The 24,769-nt window shown below is 37.4% G+C and overlaps 1 protein-coding gene across 1 annotated transcript in view; it reads right to left on the minus strand.

Moving 5' to 3' along the window:
- Window positions 1-24,769, minus strand: part of Dhc98D (Dynein heavy chain at 89D) — a 1,285,966-nt gene that overhangs the window by 649,720 nt on the left and 611,477 nt on the right. The window contains exon 35 of the mRNA XM_090406627.1: window positions 11,842-12,075. Within this exon, the coding sequence (XP_090262753.1) occupies window positions 11,842-12,075 (234 nt within the window). The remainder of the gene's footprint in view (window positions 1-11,841; window positions 12,076-24,769) is intronic.

Genomic DNA, 24,769 nt, shown 5'->3' on the forward strand with positions numbered 1-24,769 from the left:
GTAACAATTTTTAATTAATTAGAATAGTTTATTATTTTTCAAAGAAATTATATATATATATATATATATATATATGCAGAACAAAGATAAACAAGACAAGAACACATCACCATGATACATGTTGCAATGCAGCGTACTGCTTCCAATTTGCAACACTGAGTAGAATTAATATATATACTGTATACATTAATTTTCCTGTCCTGTCAGGTGTCTTCTCCCTCCAGGAGATTGACTACCATGCGTCTCCACCATGTCCTATTCTGCGCCTCTCTGCTGCATTCCTCATATGAGAGATAGGTCCAGTCTTCTATATTTTTCATCCACTCCAATCTGTGTCTTCCTCTTTTTCCCTCAACAGTTCCTTCGAGAAGTGTCCTTTGTAGGCAGTTATGTCTCAGAATATGTCCAAAATATCCGACTTTTCTCTTTTTAATTTCTTTCATCAGGCTCCTGTTTATGCCTGCCATCTCTAGTACCTCTTCATTTGTCTTTCCATGATATTCTCATAATTCTTTGCAGCATCCACATTTCAAAGGCCTCCAGTTTTTTTCACACTCAGATTGGAGAGTGTCCATGTCTCTACTCTATATAATAATGTAGACCATATGTAGCATTTGGAGATTCTTAGTCTTGTTGTCAGATTTAATTCTCTAGATGTTAGTAGGTTTTTCATACTATTGAAAGTTGACCTTGCAATTTCAATCCTTTTTCTAATTTCATCTTCTGTCCTGCCATTCTCTGTGATCAAGTGTCCGAGGTATATGTATTTTTGCACCTGTTCTAATTTATTTCCTTTTATATTCATGCATATTTTTGGTATTTTCTTTTCTCTTGAAATGATCACGATTTTTGTTTTTTTAAAGTTGAAGCTGAGGCCATACTGTTCGCTATACTTGAGGGTTTCATCTATAAGAGTTTTGAGGTCATATTTGTTTTCAGCTAGAAGAACCATGTCATCTGCATATCTTAGGTTATTAATATTTCTGCCCCCTACAGTGATTCCTTTGAGGTTACTAATTTTATTAAATATTTCTTCTGTGTACAGGTTAAAGAGAATTGGAGAAAAGACACAGCCTTGTCTCACACCTTTCTGAACTGGGAATTCTTCTGAGGTCTCTCTATTTATTCTCAAAGATACAGTCTGTTCCCAGTAAAGATTAGTTAATAGCCTAATGTCTTTTCCATCCATGCCTATTTTTGAAAGAATTTCAATTAATTGTTTATGTTGGGCATTGTCAAATGCCTTTTTGTAATCTATGAAGCAGAAGTACACATCTTTACATTACTTTTACAGTTGGATAAAAATACAGTTATGGTTAAATAATATTAAATTTTACAATAATTCTACAATAATAATCTTTTCTTTATGACTTTTTTCATGTGTGTGCTATTTATATGCATAGAACATGTACATATACTGTACATGCATTAATTATATATACTTTTTTGTATATATTTTGCACCAGAGTTGTGTTTATTTTTTTATGCATTTAAAATACTTCAGTTGCAATAAATGGATTTTTTTTCTTTATACTGATCCTAATTGAGGTGATGTATCAGCTAGCATCATTGAGGTTTGAATTTCTTTCTTTTTTTTTTACAACTATAATATTTATTATTATTATTATTATTACGTAACACCTCCAAGAAATCCAAAGACTCATCGAGGGAGGGCAACTACTCTACAGCTCTCCATCTCTACCACTCAATCCACCAGCGAACCACAACCGCCATCATCATCTACACCAGGGTATCTCAAACTTTTTCTACGATGGAACATTTCACAAATCCTGAAATTTTCATGGAACACCTTGGTTATTTTGTAATGTATTAATTAATAATTAATTGGTAATTTAGCTGATTTTTATTATTAATTAATAGTTATTTAATTAAACTTGTGCTGATTTTCATTGACATATCCTATTCTGATCACCAAAAATTTATATTATAAGCACTTACGAGTGAATGCAGACTTTTTCTCCTGTGACCTGGATATCTCTGTAGGCTTGAGGTGGATGACTCACTATCTGTTCCATCACAAACACCTTCAATAAGAGATTTCTTAATACCAAAATTAAACCAAATGCGTTGTCTCTTATTCATATTAGAATTTAAATCTGTATTCCTATTACTTTAAAAAAAAAATCATGGCAGTCTGGTTTCAGAACAAGCACTTACAGACTGCAATATGAATTTGCAAAGAAAGTATTCAGTATTAATAGATTTGAGAACCGGATACAGACTACCTTGATCTTCAATTTCAGTGGAAAAATTTTTTTTAGACTTCATTGCTTCATTGGTCACTGACATTTGCAACACAGATGTTATTTTGTTCAGTTTTGAGAACAAGTCGCCCATTGTTGTAATCGGCTTGCAGGCAATTTTTATAATCGGTCATAAACTGCGGTATTCTCTTTCCTGATTGTTGAAAGATTTCGATGTGTGAAAATTAACAATAATTCATGAATATTTCCATGTTTGAAAATATGCAGCTTGGTCACTGACATTTGCTACACAGATATCATTTCCTTCAGTTTTGAGAACAGAGGATATGCCACCCATTGTTATAATCCACTTGCAGGCAATTTTTATGACCCGTCATAAACAGCGGTATTCCCTTTATCAAATGTTGAAAGGTTTCGATGTGTGAAAATTAACAATACACAGATGTTATTATGTGTTCTGGGTCTGAGCCTTTCGATATATTCACGAATATTATTCTCCTCAGAATATTTCTAGTATAAAATATTTATTCATGAAAAATGCTTAGAAAACTAAAATGACAAATTCCAGAACTTCTCACGGAACACCAACTCACCTTCCGAGGATCACTAGCGTTCTGCAGAAGGTATGTGCTTTCTGATATTTCAGATATTTCGCGCACATACTTTTATTTGACTATGCTTAGGTAAAATAAGGATTAAAAAAGAAGAATTTCTTGTCAAGTATAACATAACCACCTGTGTGCTGTGTGAAGGCACAAGAGATAAGCAGTGCCTCTGATGAAGCTGTTTAATCTAAGTGTCAGCTCTGGTAAGGTTTCAAGTTAGTGGAAAGAGGATAAGACCGATAGTTTTATTACATAAAAGCTTCAAGACAGAAGTAGCAAATTACAGACCAATTTATATCTCAGTAGTGGTGGATAAATTATTGGAAAAGTGGATTAAAGGTAAAATCCAAAAATGGGTTGATAGGAATATTTTTTTTATATGTTGCTTTTACTGAAATAAGAGCCAACAGGTTTCACTTCGGCGAAGTAAAATTTATTCAAAATTAAGTGGATATTGAATACCACATTATTTCTTATTTTTAGAGGTACCTGTGGCATAGTATAATTATTAAAGGACACGTAAGTCCACAGTAACAACTTTTAATTAATAAATAAGGTACAGATATTTCATACTAAAACTAATAGTATATCTTCAGTGTTACAAACAGATAGGAATGGAATACAAGTAACGAACATTCAGTGGATCACCTATTAAAATACATTGTTGTCGCAAGCTAGGAAATGAAATAATTAAATATTAATTATTTATTAATTTCTTTCATTTCCTAGCTCACGACAACAATGTATTTTAATATCCACCGAATGTTCGTAACTTGTATTCCATTCCTATCTGTTTGTAACATTGAAGATGTACTATTAGTTTTAGTATGAAATATCTGTACCTTATTTATTAATTAAAAGTTATTACTGTGGACTTACTTGTTCTTTAATAATTATTTCTTAGCCAAATAAGAAACTCAAAGATAGGAAATATAATCTAAGAGTTTCATGCCGAATATAGAAAACTATATAAAGTTCGGCGAGTCCAAGCATAAGCCAACATCTAGGAGTGCAATGCCAGGGCAACTCATAGTAAAGGTGGAGCAAGTTCCGATCACTGTCCTTAATATTTTCCCATAATGTAAAACACAGCTCCTAGGAGATGTATTGCTGTTCTACATTATAAGAGAAAGTCACTAACCAGACCAGTTTCAACCTTTTTTGAGGTCTCATCAGTGAGTAGGTAGCCCTAGATGTAATACTGGATGTCAGAGCTTATTTCTTTACTGTACGAGTTGCCAAAAGGTGTACGAATACAATTACTGAAATAAGAACCAACAGGCTTCACTTCGGCGAAGTAAAATTATTCAAAATTAAGTGGATATCGAATACCACATTATTTCTTAGCCAAATAAGAAACTCAAAGATAGGAAATCTAATCTAAGAGTTTCATGCCGAATATAGAAAACTATATAAAGTTCGGCGAGTCCAAGTGTAAGCCAACACCTGGTAGTGCAAGTTCCGATCACTGTCCTTAATATTTTCCCATAATGTAAAACACAGCTCCTAGGAGTTGTATTGCTGTTCTACATCATGAGAGAAGGTCACTACCCAAACCAGTTTTGACCTTTTTTTGAGGTCTCATCAGTGACTAGGTAGACCTAGATGTAATACTAAGGTTTCAATAGTCAGAGCTTATTTCTTTACTGTACAAGTTGCCAAAAGGTGCACGAATGCAATTGCTGAAATTGGCATTGCACTACCAGGTGTTGGCATACGCTTTAACTGTGGTATTCAATATCCACTTAATTTTGAATAATTTTACTTTGCCAAAGTGAAGCCTGTCGGCTCTTATTTCAGTAATTGTATTCGTGCACCTTTTGACAACTCGTACAGTAAAGAAATAAGCTCTACTATTGAAACCTTAGTATTACATCTAGGTCTACCTACTCACTGATGAGACTTCAAAAAAGGTCGAAACTGGTCTGGGTAGTAACCTTTTCTCATAATGTAGAACAGCAATACATCTCCTAGGAGCTGTGTTTTACATTATGGGAAAATATTAAGGACAGTGATCGGAGCTTGTTTCACCTTTACTATGAGTTGCCCTGGCATTGCAATACCAGGTGTTGGCCCACAACTTTCCAATCAAAAAATTTACTCCTCACCCCCCTTGCTCCCACCCACCTTATGCAGCTTCCAGGGATGGCCCTTGGAATATCTCATGATATTCTATGAAAAAAAATCTCATCTACATCAATTTAGTAATTACTCCATACCAACTTATAAATCTCAATCATGTCTCTCCTCTTCCTTCTATCCACTAGGCTCTGTAATTTGCATTCTCTCAATCTGTCCTCATATACTACATTCCAGAGACCAGAAATCAACTTAGTCAATTATCTCTGAGTCCTCTCCAACATCTCATAATCCTTTTGAAAACCTGGTGACCAAATATGTACACAGTAATCCACATGTGGCCTGATCAAAGCCTAGTACAATGGGGTCAAAACATACTTACTTCTACACATCAGTGCTCTCCACATCATTCTCATAAACTGCAGTGTTGTCCTCGCAATTTTAGCAAAATGTCCACAAAATTTCAAGTTCCTATCCATCGTCACCACTAGATCTTTCATCTCTTCCACCTTCTGTCCACATTCCATCTCTGCTTCCCAAATTTTAAAATCTTACACTTTGTAACATTAAACTAACATCCCCATGCACTTGTCCATTCTGGCAGTCTATTTAGATCCTCTTGCAAAGCTACAAGATCTGCTCAACATCTCATTACACTCCCTAACTTTGTATAATCTGCAAACTGTAAATCACCATTTAACATTTTCCAATGTCATATACATAAAAATTTAGCAACAATGTCCTCAAAACAGACCTCTTGGGCACACCACTAGTGACTTTCCTCTTCTGGAATTTCATACCCCCATACACAACCTGCTGATACCTAACAGACAGACAATCTCCAATCTAACCCCATCAGTTCAGGTTTAACAACTAGTTTGTCACATGGTAAATTGTTGAAAGCTTTTTCAAAATCTAAATATAATACTGTATATGCATCCTCCTTGTCTAGTGTATTCATCACCTATTATAATAAGTAAGCAGATTGCTAAATCATGATCTTCCTTTAGCAAACCTACGAGAGCGGTCTGAAACATTCTTAGCCTAACAATGAAAAAACGAATTTAAAATTTCAAAATTATTTTTATTTTTCAACATAATCTCCCTTAAGACTAACACATTTATTCCAGTGATGCTCCAATGCCATTATCCCATCCCTGTAGTGGTTCTCAGTAAGATTTGCAAAATACCCTTCTACAGCTGCGATCACGAAAAACACTGACCAGAGAGGAAGAGTTTTAGTTTTGGGAAAAGACAGAAGTCAGAGGGAGCCAAATCTGGGGAACAGGGCTGATGTTCCAACAATTCATAGTGCAGATCCCTTAATTTTCCCATTGCCAAAACACCTTTGTGGGCAGGTGCCTTGTCCTGATGAAAGATGATTTTTTTCTTCTGCAAACCGGGTCTTTTCTCATGAATTTTTTCATCTAGTCTAGTTAAAATATCGGAATAATACTCACTGGTTATTGTTTTACCCTTTTCAAGATAATTAATAAACAAAATGCCTTTAGCATCCCAAAACACTGATGCCATGACCTTTCCTGCTGATGGAACCAACTTTGTCTTCTTTGGCACTGAACAACCATCTTCTGTCCACTGTTTTGACTGCTATTTGGATTCTGTCATGTAATGGTGAATCCAAGTCTTATCCATAGTAATAAATTGATGCATAGAATCAGTTTTATTCTTGTTAAAACGCTCCAAGCACTGTTCAGAGATTTTCATGAGAATGCATTTTTGATCTGCTGTGAGCAAGCAGCAATCTTGTGCAAAGCTTTTTCATTTGCAATTCTTTGTGCAAAATATATCTGCACATTCTTTTGAAATGCCTATAGTCTCAGCAACAATTTCACACACTTCAACTTGCCAGTCATCCAATACCATATCGTGCACTCGATCAATGATTTCTGATGTTGTTACACTTTTTGGACATCCTTCGCGTGGTCAAGGATGGTATGGCCACATTTAAACTCGGAAACTCATTTCTTAATTGTCAAAAATGAGTGAGAAGAGTGCCAATAAACTTTTATGAACTTCGAATGAATTTCTTTTGCCGTTAAACCTTCTTTTACAAAGAATTTTATAACCGCAGGAATAATTTTATCCATTTCAAGGGATACAGACAACACTTCAGACAGCTGTATAAAACAAACTACTTGATAGAATGACTTGCAATTTCACATGGATGCTTATGACAGATGAACCAACTTAGAAAAAAAAAATCTTGCTGATAGTGTTGCCATCTGTGGTTGAGGCCGAGAACTTTTCAGACCACACTCGTATGCTGTCCATTAATTAAAGAAAATTGTACTGCTGTCAGCTCATTTCTGTATCCATGTCCTCACTAATTTCTCCAATACCTTGACCACAACTCCATACAAGAAGATTGGCCTGAAATTCAAAGCCTCAGACTTATCACCCCTCTTTATGAAGGAGAAGAATTTTGCCCTCTTTCCGCTCTTTTGGATTTGGGCCAATCTAAGAATCATATTAAAAAAGGTAAGATAAAACCATTTTAACTCCCTGGAACATTCCCTCGAGATACATGGTAACATACCATGAAGCTCCTTGGTTGTAATCATTTACTCAATTTACAATTTACATCATTTACTCAATATACCTCCTGCTCACTCGCCAATCAATGGTTCCTTCCCTATTCCCACTGCTGTCAAGTTCTACATTATGTCACACTCACAAGGATGGAATATTTTAATGAACTTCTCATTTAACACCACTACTATATCCTCCTTAATATTTATCATTCTCCCATTATCACTGGCCAACATCATCCTCCCATAATCATTCTTCCTTCTACTGGCCACATATCGGAAAAAATTCCCTAGAATTTCTTTTACCATTATTTGCTAACTGCTGCTCATATCACACTTTTGCTACCCTTACTAAGTGAGTCACCTTCCTTGCTTACCCTTACTCCTCATCTAACTAATTATCTCCACTCATCTTGTGCTGCCTCCACAGGCATTGTGAAGGTGGCTTGTGGACAATAAGAAAATAATGCCACCTATATTTTTAGAAAATACACTTGGAAAATATACTTTATTTATGTAATGGCTTTGACAATGATTAATTCTCTCTGTTGAGAGAATTAATCTTTCAACAGTCTCCAGCATTCTCTATATGCTTTTGCTATCACTGAGCGAGAAGCTGTATGCCATCATATAAAAGCCTTTGCTCTTTCATCAGTGCTCTTCACAAATAGCTTGATTAAACTGTTTGCTCTGCAAAATGATATCCTCCATAGGCTCCAAACAGGTAGTTGTCAGCGAGTTTCAGATTCAGGCAATGGGTGAGATGATTGGTTGGTTGGTTTATAGTTTATTTGGCACAAAAGCTACAAAGGTCATACTGTGCCATACTAAGGTTACAACTATTATTATTATTATTATGGGTGACTCCAGGGAGTCTTTAGACTCATCAAGGGAGGTCCTAAACATCATGTCTACACAACTATTCGACATTCTCACAGTATCTATCATACCTTGCCTTGAACTCACTCACTGTCATAGCACGCACAACAGACTCTGGCAGCTTATTCCACTCATTTATCACTCTAAAAGTAAAGAATCCAGCTCTAACACTCTTGCCCAGCTTCTATAGATGTCCCCTAGTTCTTCCACCACCAGTTCTGATCTCAAAAATATCCTCTGAATTAATCCTATAGAAACCGTTCAGCAATTTGAATGTCTCAAATCATATCTCCCCTTTTCTGCCTATCAACCAATTTCTGCAATGCACAAATCTTCAACCTGTTCTCACAAGGTTCATTCCATAGACCTGCTATCATCTTGGTCACTCACCTGTGGATCCTCTCAACCTCCTCCCCATCAACAAGAAACTTAGGTGACCAAATCTGGGCACAGTAGTCGAGATGAGGTCTTATTAAGGCTTGGTACAGAGGAACAATAACTTGCTTATCTCTGCTTGTCAAAGTATTTTTCAACAACCAAGTGAGTTGATGAGCTGATTTAGCCACTTTTGCAATGTGTCCCCTAAACTTCATCTCCCTATCCACCAACACTCTCAAAGTTCCTGGCCTCATCAATCTCCTGGAGTACAGTTCCACCAATGTGGTATACTGCTGCTAATCTTTTCACCCTAAAATGCATAACCTTACATTTTGTCACATTAAATTGACATCCATAAGCAGTTAAAGAAAATTGTAAACAATATGCCTGTACGAAATTTAGGTTCCACAAAGCAGCATCTACATAGAAACTGCAGAGGGCACAGCAACACACAATGTTAAAAGTTTTAGTAGTACAAACATTGTCAACAATACAAGTTAAATAAACAAAATGCGTGTACAAGCCAAGGATTGCAGTATCTACATATAGTTAAAATTATAACAGATATTTTACAGCCATACATAAATAGGCAAAAAGGAATTATTATACAACGTGCATGCATAAAAATAAAATTTGGCAATGTGGTATCTACATATAAAGAAAATTACAAGAAGGTTACACAAATATACAAGGTGTCCTACAGCAATACATAATTAGTCAAAAAAATTAGTAAATAAAATGTATGCATAAAAGTTAAGCTGGGCAATGCAGTATCTACATATAAACAAAATTACTGCAGTATTTAAGGCAACACATAATTAAACAAAATGCATGTGCAATGCCAAGCCAAGGAATGCAGTATCTACATATAAGATTACAACAAATGCTATTACAGTAATATATAGAGTTAAAGAGGAATTATTATACATTATGTATGCATAAAAATTAAGTTTAGCAGTGTGGTATTTACATATTAACAAAATTACAACAAGGTAACACAAGGCTACAAAAATATATTGGTCAGAAATTAACCTAATGAATTATATATATACATCATTACTCAACTCCTGTACATATACATCACAAAATATTACATATTTTGTAATATATACATACAAAAGTTAAGTGAAGCAATACAGTATTTACATATAAATAAAATTATAGTCAAATGTGTTTGTATAAATTAATTCTTTGTAAAAAATTAAAAACATTGTGCAATATGCCCAAGTCTGTCAGCATCTGCCTGAGTGTATATGGTCTGGCCAGGTAGGCAAAAATTTTATTCCTCTCTCGTGCAAAGTGCTGGCACTCTACCAGTATATGATAAATTGTGAGATGTGTATTGCATTTTACACACATGGGAGGGTCATTAGCTCTCAGTAAATAAGAATGTGTAAGATGACTGTGACCTATGCAGAGCCAAGTGAGAACAACTTCCTCTCTTCTCTTTATTCGTTGACTAGAATGCCAATGCTTGATTTCAGGTTTAATGTTATATAATTTGTTTTTGTTAATGCTTCCTGCCATGATGACTGCCATTGGGCAATTAGCTTTGATCGTATAACCTGTAGTCTGTATATGTTACTGTCAAACAGTACGTGGAGAAAGTTTAAGCTGATTTAGCAGCTGCATCTGCCTCATTTCCCTTAATTCCAATGTGACTGGGAATCCAACACAACTGAACATCAAAATTAAGGATTTTCATTTTGTGAAACAGGTGTAATTATGCACAGAAGAGGAGATAGCCTGTAAAGAGCTCAATGAGTCTGTATAAATTATACACTTTTGGTAGCAGTTTTCTTTTATATGAACAAGTGTAAGCTGAATGGCATGTAACTCTGCTGTATAATTACTGCAATCAGATGGGATCTGGTTGGAGATAATAATGTCAGGAAACACAGCAGCACTGCCAACAGAGGTATTAGTTCTTGAACCATCAGTATAGATAGGCAAAAAATCAGAGTGTGCTGCTCTGTGTGCATTAAACAATTGGAGGTAGACAGATGATGGAGTATGAGATTTCTGTAGCTTGCCAGATGGTGTGCAAACCTGCCATGGAGGGATGCTGTTATGTTTAGCGTGGGCAATGTTGTCAATATTTATACAAAAAAGAGCTTGCATAGTCTCTTTAATATGCATACCAAAAGGACGTATGGCAGTTTGAAGTGTGGGGTATTGATCTTCCCAGTGGAGAAAAGAGACTAGTCCATGTAGGATGATCTGGGAGAGACTTTATCTTTAGGGCATAATTAAAAGACAATTGTTTTTGTCAAAGTGATAGAGCTGGTTCATTTGCTTCAACATGAAGACTCTGGGTGGGTGATGTGCGAAAGGTACCAGTAGCTATCCAAATACCCTGATGATGGATGGAATCCAACCATCGCAGGTTACTCTGTGTTGCAGAACCAATAGACTTGAGACCCATAATCCAGCTTTGAATGTATAAGTGCATGATAAAGATGGAGCAATGAAGCTCAATCAGCACCCCACTCAATAGAGGATAGAGTGCGAAGAAGGTTCAACGTTCTCTTGCACTTTTCTCTTAGTTGACGAATGTGTGCTAGAAATGTAAGTTTACTGTCAAAGATCAGTCCCAAGAATTTGACTTCTAGTGAGATGGAAAACATCAGTTTAGCCAAATGTTGCAATTGCATCCCTTGTGTGCAAATTGCTGTGAGGTGAGGTGATGTCACAGAGAAGGAAGGCCTCAGCATCTAACTTTGTTAACATCAATAGTATTGTATTCATACACAGTTTTCAAATAGACATGAATTTCCATCAGGTTCTTCTTCTGCAGTAAGAAATTCAACAATGTTACCACTCTCTGCTTCATACATGAGTTTATAACTGTTATCATTTTTGAACTATGTGTGTGCTGAGCTCATGCAACTGATTTCAGCACTACTCACCATGATGAAATCAGAGATTATTACGTATCATTCGGTGACATGTTTTCTGAGATAGTAGAGGCATTACTTTTATACTCCATTATTATGCTATAATAAATTATTTCTTAAGTTTATTCCAAATGCGGAGCTTATGAAAAAAATCATGTTGATGTACTATGTGTTCTACTTGAGTGATGAAAGAAACAGAAAATATTAAATGCTGGAAAATTATTCTTACCATGTTGATGTTATTTGTTGGCACAATAGTTTTAACTGGTGTTTCAAGAATCAGATCAATTGTAGATGGAACATACTTTTCATAGAGAGAAGATAATTCCTCTCTCAACCATTCTGACTGTTGAGCCAGACACCATCGATCCCAGAACGGTTTATAACCTAAATTTTTTGGATCAACATAAACCATTCCACAACGAGAAACTGTAGCAGGAGATGCATACTGCAGGTCACCAACCTAAAACGTTGCATTAAAAAAAAAAAAAAAGAAGAAGAAATAATGTAAATTCTACATCTTCCCTATTTTCTTTCAGTCTAAAGTTACATTTTAAAATTCTAAAGTTACATTAACATCAAACTAAATTTTAAATTAATACTAGAAGTTGAATTCCTTATTAGATTTTTTTTTTTATGTGATGGGATTGTGATCTATAATTTTGTATATTGACTGGTCTTGTAAAAGTGTGTGCATTTTGTTTTCATATTCTGTTGTACCATCACCATGGTTGCATTTTCTTTGTCTGCTTTTGTTATGATAATCTGGTTATTATTATGTAACTCTTTTAGTGCAATGATTTCCATATGTGGGATATTATTTCTGAGTGGCTTAGAGTGGATTAGGATATTGGCCATATTTAAACGTATGTTATTGGCTATTGCTGGAGGCAGGTCGTATATTTCCCTTTTGAGAGATGCCATTATTTTGGCTTTTGGAACATGTTTGGGAATAACAGCAAAATTGTCTCTCCCCCCCCAACTTAAAGCACTAATGGCTTCTTTGGTTAAGGTGAGCAATGATAAATTCACAATGACGTGATCTTGTTGTAATTGCGGTAATTGTGTAGCACTGCCTGTTGGAGAATTTCAAACTTTTTCTGGTGCCGGTTATGTTTTTGTGCTTTGAAGATGCTGGTTATAACACCAGCAAAATATCAGAAATAAGTCAATAAATAATTATTTACTTATAATTCTATGTTCTGATATATATATCATCAAAATTAAACAACATGTATGACGAACACATAAGCATTTCTACACGGTTGAAGATGCTAATGCAAGCGAAAAAGAAAAGTGATAAAGTAAAAGTTATGAGTCTGCTGCCACGGTACAACAGAGGTGAGCTGAGATGGAGAGCTGTGATCGCTAATCAGTCAGTGCACAGATTGTGTAGAAGGAATAGTGTGCAGTTTGTGGAACTGTGGAGTGAGTTTGATGGAAGGAAGGAAGATTTATATAAGATAGATGACTCGCATCTAAATGGATTTGGTGTCAGGAATCTTCAGAAAGTGTTGTTCAGTGAGAGTTTGGAAGTACAAGTCAGGGAAACTAGAATTTTTAGGAGGCATGCAGGTGAGCATAAATCCGGGCAACCTAGAGGTTAGTAAATGGGAGAGTGATCACATGATATAAAATGTAGCACCCAAGTTTTACTTTAGTCAGTAAATAACACAAAGTGTGAGGGTGGTTGTGGGATAATGGGAGTATTGCAGTTGATGTATAGTCATGCCAGAATTATTCAAAATAAGACTGAGCAGTTTCTGGCACTGATTAGCACACCTAGGCCAAAAGTTATAGGCATTAGGGAGAAGTGGCTGACAGGAACAGAATGCAAGGGATATAGTGTCTTCAAAGAGGAGAGAGGGAACAGAATGGGGAGGAACTAAAATTAGCAGAGGAATTAAAGTCAAAAACAGTAGAAGTACATCTACTTCCACTCTTTTAGGGATTACAACTATGCGGACATAGACCGAGAGGAAGAATGTCACAGACAAGGAAGGAAATGGAATTTATACAGCTGCTGAGAGATAATTACCTGAGGATACATTTAATGGAAGGACAATGAGGTTCAAGAGTTCTAGATCAGATCACTGCATCAGAGAACACAACACTAAGCAATCTAGCTAAACCTCCTCTATTTGGAGAAAGTGACCATGTAGTCTTGACTGGGAAGATTGCCAGATATGCAGAATTTTTTCTTAAGAATGGATATATGTGGAACTACAAAGCAGGTGATTATGACAAGCTGAGGAGACAGCTTTCAGCAGAGCAATGGCATAAGAATTTGGAGAGAGAGGAGAGATATTGCTGGTGCATGGGGGGGGTGGTCGAGGGATGTTAGAAGAAAGCAGTTTTTTTCTTTTAATGTTAAGCTGATACACAAAAGGCTCATTGATCAACCTATAATACATTAATACCGTATATATGGATAGAGGGTTGGGAAAGAAGAAACTTGTTCACATTTGATTTAAAAGCCTGTATATTGTATTCCTTGGGAAACACATCGGGGGAAGAATATTCCACAATATTGCAGTAGCAGGGAATGAAGGAGGAGGAAAAGAAACTTGTTCTGTGGGTTTCAAGGTCTATTATGAAGGGATATTTAGTAGAAACTGCATGTGTTCCAACTGGCTTAGTACTAAGCCGGTTGAAACATTTGCCATGGAAATATTAAGAGAATACACATATTACAAAAACCAAATGTCTGCATGAAAGCAAGAGGAGCGAGTTAATAAGAGATGGGTCATTAATCAATCTAATTGCTATCCACTGTATTGAGTCAACCATTTTGAGGGAGCTCTTAGGGCTCACTCTAAGGGGTGAATTTCTGATTTGTATAAGGTTAACAGCTGCGAAACTTATACAAAGGTGAAGAGGTGAAGTAACATCTTGAGCAAAACAGAAATCCTAGATTTTTAGAAACTTAGGATACAATGGTTGTATGTGTTTATGGCAGGAGAGGCTTGATTCCAGGGTAATTCCAAGAAGAGAAATCTCACCATGTCTGGAGATTTGAGTGTTGTCAAAAATAATACTGTAAGAAAATAGTCCTTTACTGTGGGAAATAAGACAGAACTGGGTTTTACTAGTATTGAAATTGACAAGGTTATCTGAACCCTATTGGATCATGGCTTGGAGATCAGAATTGAGGGCAGTGCTGGTTGATGTTCTGTAGGTTGAAGGAGTTGTGTAGAGTAACGTTTATCAAATGAAAGAGAAGAGTGCAATGTAGTATCATCTGCAAAACTGTGTATTGGACTGGAGGTCAACTGAAGTAGGTTATTGATATACAAAAGGAAGAGAGTTGGTGAGAGAACAGAATCTTGTGGAACCCTGGCATTAGTTGAATTTTGAGGGGATAAGGAACCTTCCACCATCACACATAGTGTGCATCCAGATAGAAAGCTGGCAATCCAACTGCAGAAGCCCTGAGACAGACCAAATGATGTAACTTTGCTTAGTAAGTCTTTGTGCCAGACCCGGTCAAAAGGAGATATCAAATGCTACCTTGAGAGTCACAAAATGTCTCCATGGCATTTCTCCAGAGATGGGTGATATATGTGAGTAGATCTCCTGTTGATTGGCAGCAACAGAATCCATACTGGTGGTTGTTTATTAGCTGGGTGCCTTCAAGGTAGTGTAGGAGTTGGGAATTGATGGTTTTCTCCATTACTTTAGACAGGACTGAGGTGAGAGACATAGGGTGGTAGTTAGATGGTAGTGATTTGTCGCCCTTCTTGGGAAATTGGGTTGAATATAAGCCAATTTCCGGGCTATGGGATAGATTCCAGAAAATAAGAGAGTATAAACAGGTGACATAGGACAGGAGTCAGGAATGCTATCAGGACCAGGATTCTTTTTTGTGTTTAATTTGGACAATATTTTTCTGATCACTTTCTGGCAAAAGGATATAGAGACATTGTATGTTGGGCATCTGGAATGGTTTGGGAGCATTTACCATTGTCAGTTATGTGTGTACTGGAAGAAAAGTGGGAAGCCAGGAGATTGGCTTTATCTGTGGGTGATGATGCAACAGAGCCATCTGGGTATGATAGAGGTGGGAATAGTTTTGGGCAAAAGTTACGACCAATATCTTTGGCAAGAGACCAAAAGGCTCGGAAGCAGATTTCTGCTTTTTGCTCTTTCGAACTCTGTTTTGGAAACACTGATAGTTTTCTTGCATTTATTTTGGGCTTGGGTATAAGCATTGAAGGAGGATGGAGTTCTTGATGTAAGCCAGTTGTGGTATTTGATTTTTTATTTATAAACCCTTCAAAAGATTTTTGGAGAACCAGAGTTTAGTTAGGGGATGGTAGTTCAGAGAAGTGTGGGGAATGTATGTTTTCATGATAGGGAGGATTAATTTATTGATATGTTCAGTGCATATGTTTGAATTGGAAGACCGGAAACAATAGTCCAACCATGGGAATGAGGTATAAAAGTCACATGGAATGAGGAGTTGAAACAGCATCAGTGTGTGAATGTATTTCAAAGGGAAAAAGGCTGAATAAGGTGTGTAAAATGAATGAATGTGAAGCTTAAGAATGAAATCTGGAGGAAGTACAAGATTGATAATGGTAATAATCAGTTACATGAAGAGTATAAAGAACCAGCCAGGAGAGTGACTCAGTCAGTAAGAAAACAAAAGTGCAGTATGAGCAGAAATTGGCAAATCAGGTGAAGAAAAATCCTAGAGAGTTTTTTAGACATGTAGCAAGTAGAAGGAAGAATAATCACGATAAGATGATGTTGATGGATAAAAGTAGTAGAATGGTAACTGTTACAGAACATAGTTGAGATATTCAGTGATCAATTTATAAGGGTTTTTCATCCTGATTAGGGTGGAATCATGAGGAACTTAAGTGTAGAATATGTAGGAGAGGATGGCTTAATTGTGAGTGAGCAGGAGGTATTTGAGGAAATAAATAACATTAATATCAATAAGGCGATAGGATTTGATGACATATCACCACACATCTTAAGAGAATGTTCCAGGGAATTGGCCAGTAGCATTGACATGCCTGTTTAATAAAAGTCTTGCAATGGCACAGGTTCCAAGAGAGTGGAGGGAAGGTAAAATTGTTCTACTGCATAAAGGTGAAAAGATTGCATATGTGATAAGGCTGTAACTTCGAATTATAGGCCAATCTGTATATCTGGAGTTGTGGCAAAGGTACTGGAGAGATTGGTGAGAAGTAGGATACAGACATAGGTTGATAAGTATTCTTTGTGGTTATCAGCATGGGTTTGTTAGATTTTTCAGTTGTATACAGCCTTGGCACATCCTTTGAAGAACCAGGCTTTGGTTAGATGATGGAAGTTCAGAGTAGTGTGGGGATCGTATGTTTCCATGTCAGTGAGAATTACTTTGGTGATATGTTTGGGTTGGAAGGCCAGAAGCAATAAACCATGGGAATGAGGCTGTCCCACTTGGAACTGTTATAATGCCAAATTACTCTTATATGGGAGTGGCTGTGTAAGCATTGTTGCATGGGAGAGGTGATGAGCAGTAGATTGTGGTTGGAATTACCTAGGGCACCACTGTATTCACTGTGTATTTGTAAGGGGTTTAGTGAGGAAGAAAGATCTAGGGTATTTAGCAAGTGGTTTGGGTTATTTGGTATTTTGGTTGGCATGTAAACAATTTGTTTAAGGTGGTTAGTGCTGGCAAATGTTTCAGCATCTATGCCTGCAAGATCTATACAACTGAAGGAGGAAAGCCAGTTGGTGTTTTGGAACATTAAAACCTCCTAGGAGGATGATTTTGCTGTTGGGAAAGTGGGACTGGAGAAAATCAATTTTTAAGTGGAGGAAATTATAGAGCTTAGAGTGGGTGCTCTCTGGCAACTACCCTTGGATCAAAAGTAGTTAAAGAGTGTATAGTTTGGAAGGTTGAGATGAATAGTGCTGGGGGAAAGTGGGATTTTAATAAATTTAGTTTAATCCTTTATTCAAGTGTAAGCAAACAAAGTTTGCAACTGAAGTACGTTCAGGACTGAGGCAACTCGTGGTAAAGGTGGACCAGGCTCTCATCACTCCTTGTCTCAGTATCTCCAATAATGCAAAGCACATCTCCTTGTGGACATGTATAATGCTATGCATTAAGGGAAGGGCCACTACCCAGACCGGTTTCGACCTTTATTGAGGTCTTGTCAGGTGGAGCCAGACACAGAAGTGGTGATACTAAGGCAGAAGCAATGGAGAAGTCATACATCCAGAGTAATTTAATAATAAGGTGGTACACCTTTTGGCAACTCGTATAGGTAAATATGACTTCTGCATTGCTTCTGCCTTAGTATCGCCACCTCTGGGTCTGGCTCCCACTGACGAGACCTCAATAAATGTCGAAACCGGTTGGAAGCTAGGGTGATGAATGGCAATGCTGTAGCCCATGAAGTTTTAACTGAGGCTCGGCTGTTGCTGTCACCCAGGTCCTGGGTGTGTGTGTGGGGGGGGTAATGAATGGCAATGCTGTAACTCATGAAGTTAACTGAGGTACTGCTGTTGCTGTTATCCCTCAGATATGAGCAAATGAGTGGCTCTACTTGGTGGTGGGGTGAGCCTGCCATGGTGTAGAACCAACCAGCTCTGAGAGTTCTTCTCAGTGGCAGGGGGAGCCTGTCACTGAGGGGGAACAACACTGAGTTTTGGAGTTGGACCTGTACTTGAACATTCAATAAAGGTCGAAACCGGTCTAGGTAGTAGCCCTTCCCTTAATGCATAGCATTATACATGTCCACAAGGAGATGTGCTTTGCATTATGGGAGATACTGAGACAAGGAGTGATGAGAACTTGGTCCACCTTTACCACGAGTTGCCTCAGTCCTGAACGTACTTCAGGTGCAAACTTTGTTTGCTTACACTTGGATAAAGGATTAAACTAAATTTATTATAGTCTAACCAAGTGGGAAAAAACTTCAAGCAGGTGGGATTTTAGTTTCTGTGGGGCTTGGTAGACTGAAGGTGGCAGTGTACACTATTAAGGTTGGAGTTGACACCACAGATGTTAGTGAGTGGAAGGTTCTGTGGGGCATATATTTGGCTGCAAGGGTCTTGCATATTTCCTATGCAGTGCCTGCACACTGGTCTTCCTGGTGGCATCATTTGATTTTTGCACAATTTAACTAGTTTGTAGTCTATGATCTAATTGTTGTCTCCATTTTGGCATTTTTCTTCAAGTTGTTTTCAAATATGATGTCCTTGTTCTCTCTGGGTGAATGTTAGGTCAGGTCAAGCATGTATATGCAACTGGGAGCAAGTATACTTGAACTTGTTATTAAACATTATTAATTTAGATGTGCTTGTCAGTGTGTCACAAGTCACTTTTATGAGGTGTAGAAAGTTTGGACAATTTTTTCCAATATTTTTAGAATTGATGTTGCATTCTTCTGCTCGTTTGCTGATATATTCTTTTAGTGATTTACCATTTTTTTGTCAGAAAGTTCAAAATAACGATGTTGAATTTTTTTTGTTTTCAACCTCGATCAAGTCATGTACTGTTGATGCAATTAGGTTGCGGAGTTCATTAGTGGGCAAGGGTGCACTTATGTTGCAGCACTGATCATCAATTATTTCAAGCTTAGCTTCCAGCTTTCGGATTTTGGAGAAAAAAGTTTTGTTCATAGTATTAAGGTGCTGTTTGAGGTTTTCGACTTATTTGCCTATGTTCAGGAGTATTTTACACAGGGATGCACTGTGAACAGAAAAAGGGCTTGATGAGGACAATAAATAGCTTGAGCGTCAATTAATCTATTTTTGTACAGGAAGCGCGTATCCAGTGGCAACAGAAATCACACAACATACCCCCTTTTTTTATTGGTAACATCAATTTTACAGCTGCAGCACTTTATATTATCATTGGGTTTGTTAGCGATCAACAGGGTGAGAAATGAAGTGCTCTTTTATCATTGGCCTTTGTTGCTGCCATCTTTGCTTGGCACAGTAGGCATAACAGGCACTTACACATGGGTGATTTTTAATTGCAAAGATAACTGATTTGCTGCACTATACGTACTTATAGGTTGTGCAGAAGTAATCAGCTCCTTAGTACCCACCGTTAAGATTTCTGTTTATTGATTAATTTTAACAAAAAAACATCTACATCAAAGATGAAATGTAGAAGCACAAGTTTAGAGTAGTTTATTCACAGGCATCACCTGGCCAAACCTCAGTGAATGTATACATGAAGTCAGATTCATGACTGGAATCAGGTAGGAGTTAGATGGATGAATAACTTCATCAAGCAAGAGTTGTACAAAAAGAAAAGGCTGTGGTAGGATTATAAAGAAACAGATGACCAACATGCCCATGAGCAGTATAAGGCTCAGGCAAGAAGGGAGACTGGTATGGTAAAGAAGGCCAAAGATAATTTCAGAACACGCGCAATTTACAGACATAGAATACCAGTTGTGGTGAAGGTGAGCGATAGATGGTGTTGATGGAGATGATTCTTAGTAGAGGTTCGGTGTAGTGGTTGAGACAGTTGTAGGTGTCCTTCCGCGATGAGTCTTCGGACTCCTTGGAGGTATCAGGAATAATAATAATAATTATTATTATTATCAGAGAAAACTAGGTTGATGAGGCAAAAGAAACCATAAAGAGTTCTTTTGCTATGTGGACATTAAAAGGATGAATGACTACGGAAGGATGACTTTAGAAAGTGTTGATGGTAGAGAGGTAACAGAGCCAAACAGTTAAATTAGTGAGGGAGCATTTTGCAGGGGTGTACCATCTAGGTGGTGACATTGCAATTGTTAGGAGAATGCAGGTTGAAGAAATAGAGATGCTTAAAATATTGGTTCAACTTTAATACAAACACAGTCAAGGGATTAGATGGCATATGAGTCCATGTATTACGAGAACGTGCAAGAGAATTATCAGCTCCTCTGATCAAGCTTTAATTTAAGCCTCAGAACTGGGAAAGTACCATTGGAGTGAAAAGTAGGCAAAATAGTCCCATTGCAGTTGTTTGCTGTTGATGCAAAGTTAGGAAGAACTATGAGGAGGAGAGCAGGTGTGGCTTTGCAGGAGGAATTCAACAAATGATGTGAGTGAACAAGCAAGTATAGCTAACGGTTTGTTGTATTGTATGTTGTGAAGTGTAAGGTCTTAAATTTGGGAGTATGCAATTAATGCACAGATTTTGAAGAATGTCAAAAAGATGAGAGGTCTTGAAGTGATGGTGGACAAAGGCTTGAAGTTTGGGGATCGCATTGTTAAAATCATAAGAACATCATAACTTGACAAACTGAAATGAAAACCATGATAACTAATTAAACGTAATAGGAATTTTACTTACATAATTTCTATTAGCATAGACTTTTCACCCTGGTATCAAGGGCACCTTCAGTATGACTTTCAAATTAAATAACTAGTACAGAAACTGGTAGATTTAACCTTGAAAATACATAAACTACACATACATAATATAGTGACATCGTCCAAATATATATTATGGTTCTAATAAAATACAGTCATACCTCGATTAACGAAGAGGATGCATTCCACAAAATTACTTTGTTAAGCGAAACTTCGTTCTCAGAGGTAAAAACACTATGGCCATAATAGGGATATGTTCATACGTAAAGAAAATGAAAGACTTTTTTTTTTTTTGAAAAAAGAAAAGCTTTATTAAATAAAAAGTCAATATTACACACCTAATAAAGATAAAATCACGACATTTTAAAATACGAATCTAAAGTTGATTGTTTATGTTTTTTTCTCTTTCATTTAACAATTGCCTATATGGATTTATTGTATTTAACACTAATCGCTTAACAATAACACTTAACGGTGGTAGATGATGAAGGTAGTTGTGGTTCGTTGTAGTTGGTGGACTGAGTAGTGGAGACGTAGTAGGTGCTCTCCCTCGATGAGTCTTTGGACTCCCTGGAAGTGTCACATAGTAATAATAATAATAATAATAATAATAATAATAAATCCAAAACCATCAGAAAAATAACCAAATTTTTCTAAAGACAAATGATTGACGTCTTGGCTCTCCAGGAAACTCACATGCCTGACACAGCTCTCAATAGATTAAAGTTTCCAGGCCTAATTCTTGTGTCTTATAACTGCCATCCCAGGATGGCCTGGCAATCTACATCTGGCCTGGTCTCAACGACATAACCTAACATGCACCTGAAGTAGAATACCCCACAGGTATTAAAATATAAAAAATACCACCATCTACAACTTCTACAAACCACCATCACATTCCTCGCCTGACACCAGATGAGCTGGTCGCCATGTCACCCAGTTATCTATGTTGGTGACTTCAACTTTCATCACACCATGTGGGGCTATTCCTCTAACAACCAAGATGGTGATAATCTAGTTAACTGGATGGATACATATAATCTATATTTGATCTACAACACCAAGCAAGAAGGCACTCTTCACTCAGCCAGATGGAACAGAACCTACACTATAGTAAATTTAGTTTAATCCTTTATCCAAGTGTGAGCAAACACAGTTTGCACCTGAAAGTATCTTCAGGACTGGGGTAAGGTGGTACAACACTGGGAAACTTGTTGCAAAGGTGGAGCAAGCTAACATCACTCCTATCTCAGTATCTCCCATAATGCAAAACTACCCAGGCTAGTTTCGACCTTTATTGAGGTCTCTTCAGTGGGAGTCATTAAGGGTAGTGGCCCTTCCCTTAATGCATAACATTATACATATCTGCAAGGAGATGTGTTTTGCATTATGGGAGATGCTGAGATAGGAATGATGTTAGCTTGCTCCACCTTTGCAACGAGTTGCCCGGTGTTGTACCACCTTACCCCAGTCCTGAAGATACTTTCAGGCACAAATTATGTTTGCTCACACTTGGATAAAGGATTAAACTAAATTCATTATAGTCTAACCAAGTGAAAAATAAACTTTCAAGAACCTACACCCCAGATCTGCATATCTGCAGATCAGAACCATCCTCAACAGATTCCTAACAGCCAACATTATCCTACATCAATAGAGACAGGCACATCAATCCCAATCATCAGTGGAACACCAATTGCTAGATGGTACTTTCGCAGATCCAACTGGAAGGTATTTGAGAAGCAAATTGAGCAAATCATTACAGAAATACCATCCACCCCTAATTGTTTTCCCAGATTTGTCAAAATAATCAAAACTGTAGCTAAAGCCTCTATTCCTAGGGGCTACAAAAAACAGTACATCCCATGCTGGAATAGGGATACCGAGGAACTTTTAACCAAATATGAAAAAACTGAAGACCCAACTATTGCTAAGGAGCTCATAGCAACACTCGACAAAAACAGAAAGGAAAGATGAATCTCAGCCATCCATAAACTTGACTTCACCAAATCTAGCTGGAAATGCTGGTCACTTCTGAGAAAATCAGGGGGGGGGGAAGAACCAGCAAAATACAAACCACTAGAGATAACTCCTGATCAAATGGCTAATCATTTACTGAAACCTCCAAGATAAGTCCCAGCTCTACAAGGAAAATGACTGCAATCTTCCATCAGAAACAATCTGAACATGGCCTACAATCTTCCTGAATTTGTATGCCCAGTTTCTCTTGAAGAGGTACAGGAAGCCTTAAAACTCACCAAGAATGGTAAGGCTGCAGGAATGGATGGTATCCTCCCTGAGTTTCTAAAACATCTCAGCTAATGAGATCAAACATGGCTGGCCACCCTTTTTTCAAAAATTATAACAACTGGAAAACTACCAAAACTGTGGTGGGAAGCCAAAATAATTGCTGTGCCCAAACAAGGGAAAGCTCCAAATAATGTCAAAAATCTATGACCTATCTCCTTGCTTTGCTCCACCTTTAAGCTCTTTGAATGAATTCTCCTTAAATGAATTTCACCACTCATCGAAAGAGTACGCCCGAATGAAGAAGTTGGCTTCAAACCAGGAAGAAGTTGCTGTGACCAGGTCCTGGCCCTCACAACATAGATTGAAGTAGGCTTCCAGAAGAAACTTAAATCTGGAGTCACTCTCATTGACCTAACATCAGCTAATGACACAGTCTGGATCAGGGGCCTCCTCCTAAAGCTAAGTAATATCATAAGGTGCAAAACAACTTTCCAGCTTTTTGAATCCATTCTCTCCAACAGAAATATCCAGGTCGATATTAGTGGGAAAAAGAGCAGCCCAGATTCCTCCACAACGGTCTTCCACAGGACTCTGTGTTATCCCCTTCTATTTAACATCTACATGTCTGACTTACCACATACCAGCTCAAACAAATATATATATGCTGATGATCTCACGATCCTACACCAGTCTGCCTCCTCTGCCAACCTGGAAACAACCTTAAACACAGACCTGAACATCCTGGAGGTGTACTTCAAGCAGTGGTACCTGAAGCCAAACCAACAAAAACTGTGTCCAGAACATTCCACTTGAATAATGCAGAGGCGAATCGACACCTCAACTTCTCTTTCTGTGGAAATGGTAGAACATGAGCTTCGCCCAAAATACCTTGGAGTGAGCCTGGACAGAAGCCTAACCTATAAAAGGCACATCACCAACCTGTCCAACAAAGTTAAAATGAGAAATAATATCATATTATTTATAAATAAAATAATATCATGGCTTGCTAGAACAACTTGGGATTGGTATGCTGATGTCTTAAGGTTATCTGCACTAGGCCTCGCATTCTTTGCAGCAGAATACTGTGTCCCTGTCTGAGAAAGAAGTGTGCACATTAACTTTATAGACACCCAACTAAACTCTACCATGCACACAATTAGTGGGACATCGAGAAGTGCCTCTCTCCCCTGGCTACCTGTCCTATCTAATTGCTCCACCAAATATACGGAGAAGACAAGCCTCGATTAAAGTATTTAATAAAATAATGAGCAACCCACTCCTGCCCCTGCACCAGACTCTCATAAATTCACCTAGTCTTTGCCTAAAATGAAGAAACCCTTTCTGGTCCATGGATGAACTCTCTTCAGCTGCCTTACCATCAACACCTGACATGTGGAAAGAATGCTGGTCCAATAATCTTCCAACAAATGGTTTCTTGGTTGAAGGTCCCTGTGCTCTGCAGCCTGGTTTTGCCCTTCCTAGGAAGATTTGGTCATCCATCAACAGCATCAACCTAACCAGGAAAGATGTGGCTACCTACTGCATAAATGAAGACTGTCAGACCACTCTTACTGTGACTGTTCTCT

The sequence above is a fragment of the Typopeltis vanoorti genome, chromosome 16, assembly GCF_054136105.1.
Source record: "Typopeltis vanoorti isolate ZY-2024b chromosome 16, IOZ_Tvanoo_1.0, whole genome shotgun sequence".
Classification (NCBI taxonomy): Eukaryota; Metazoa; Arthropoda; class Arachnida; order Uropygi; family Thelyphonidae; genus Typopeltis; species Typopeltis vanoorti.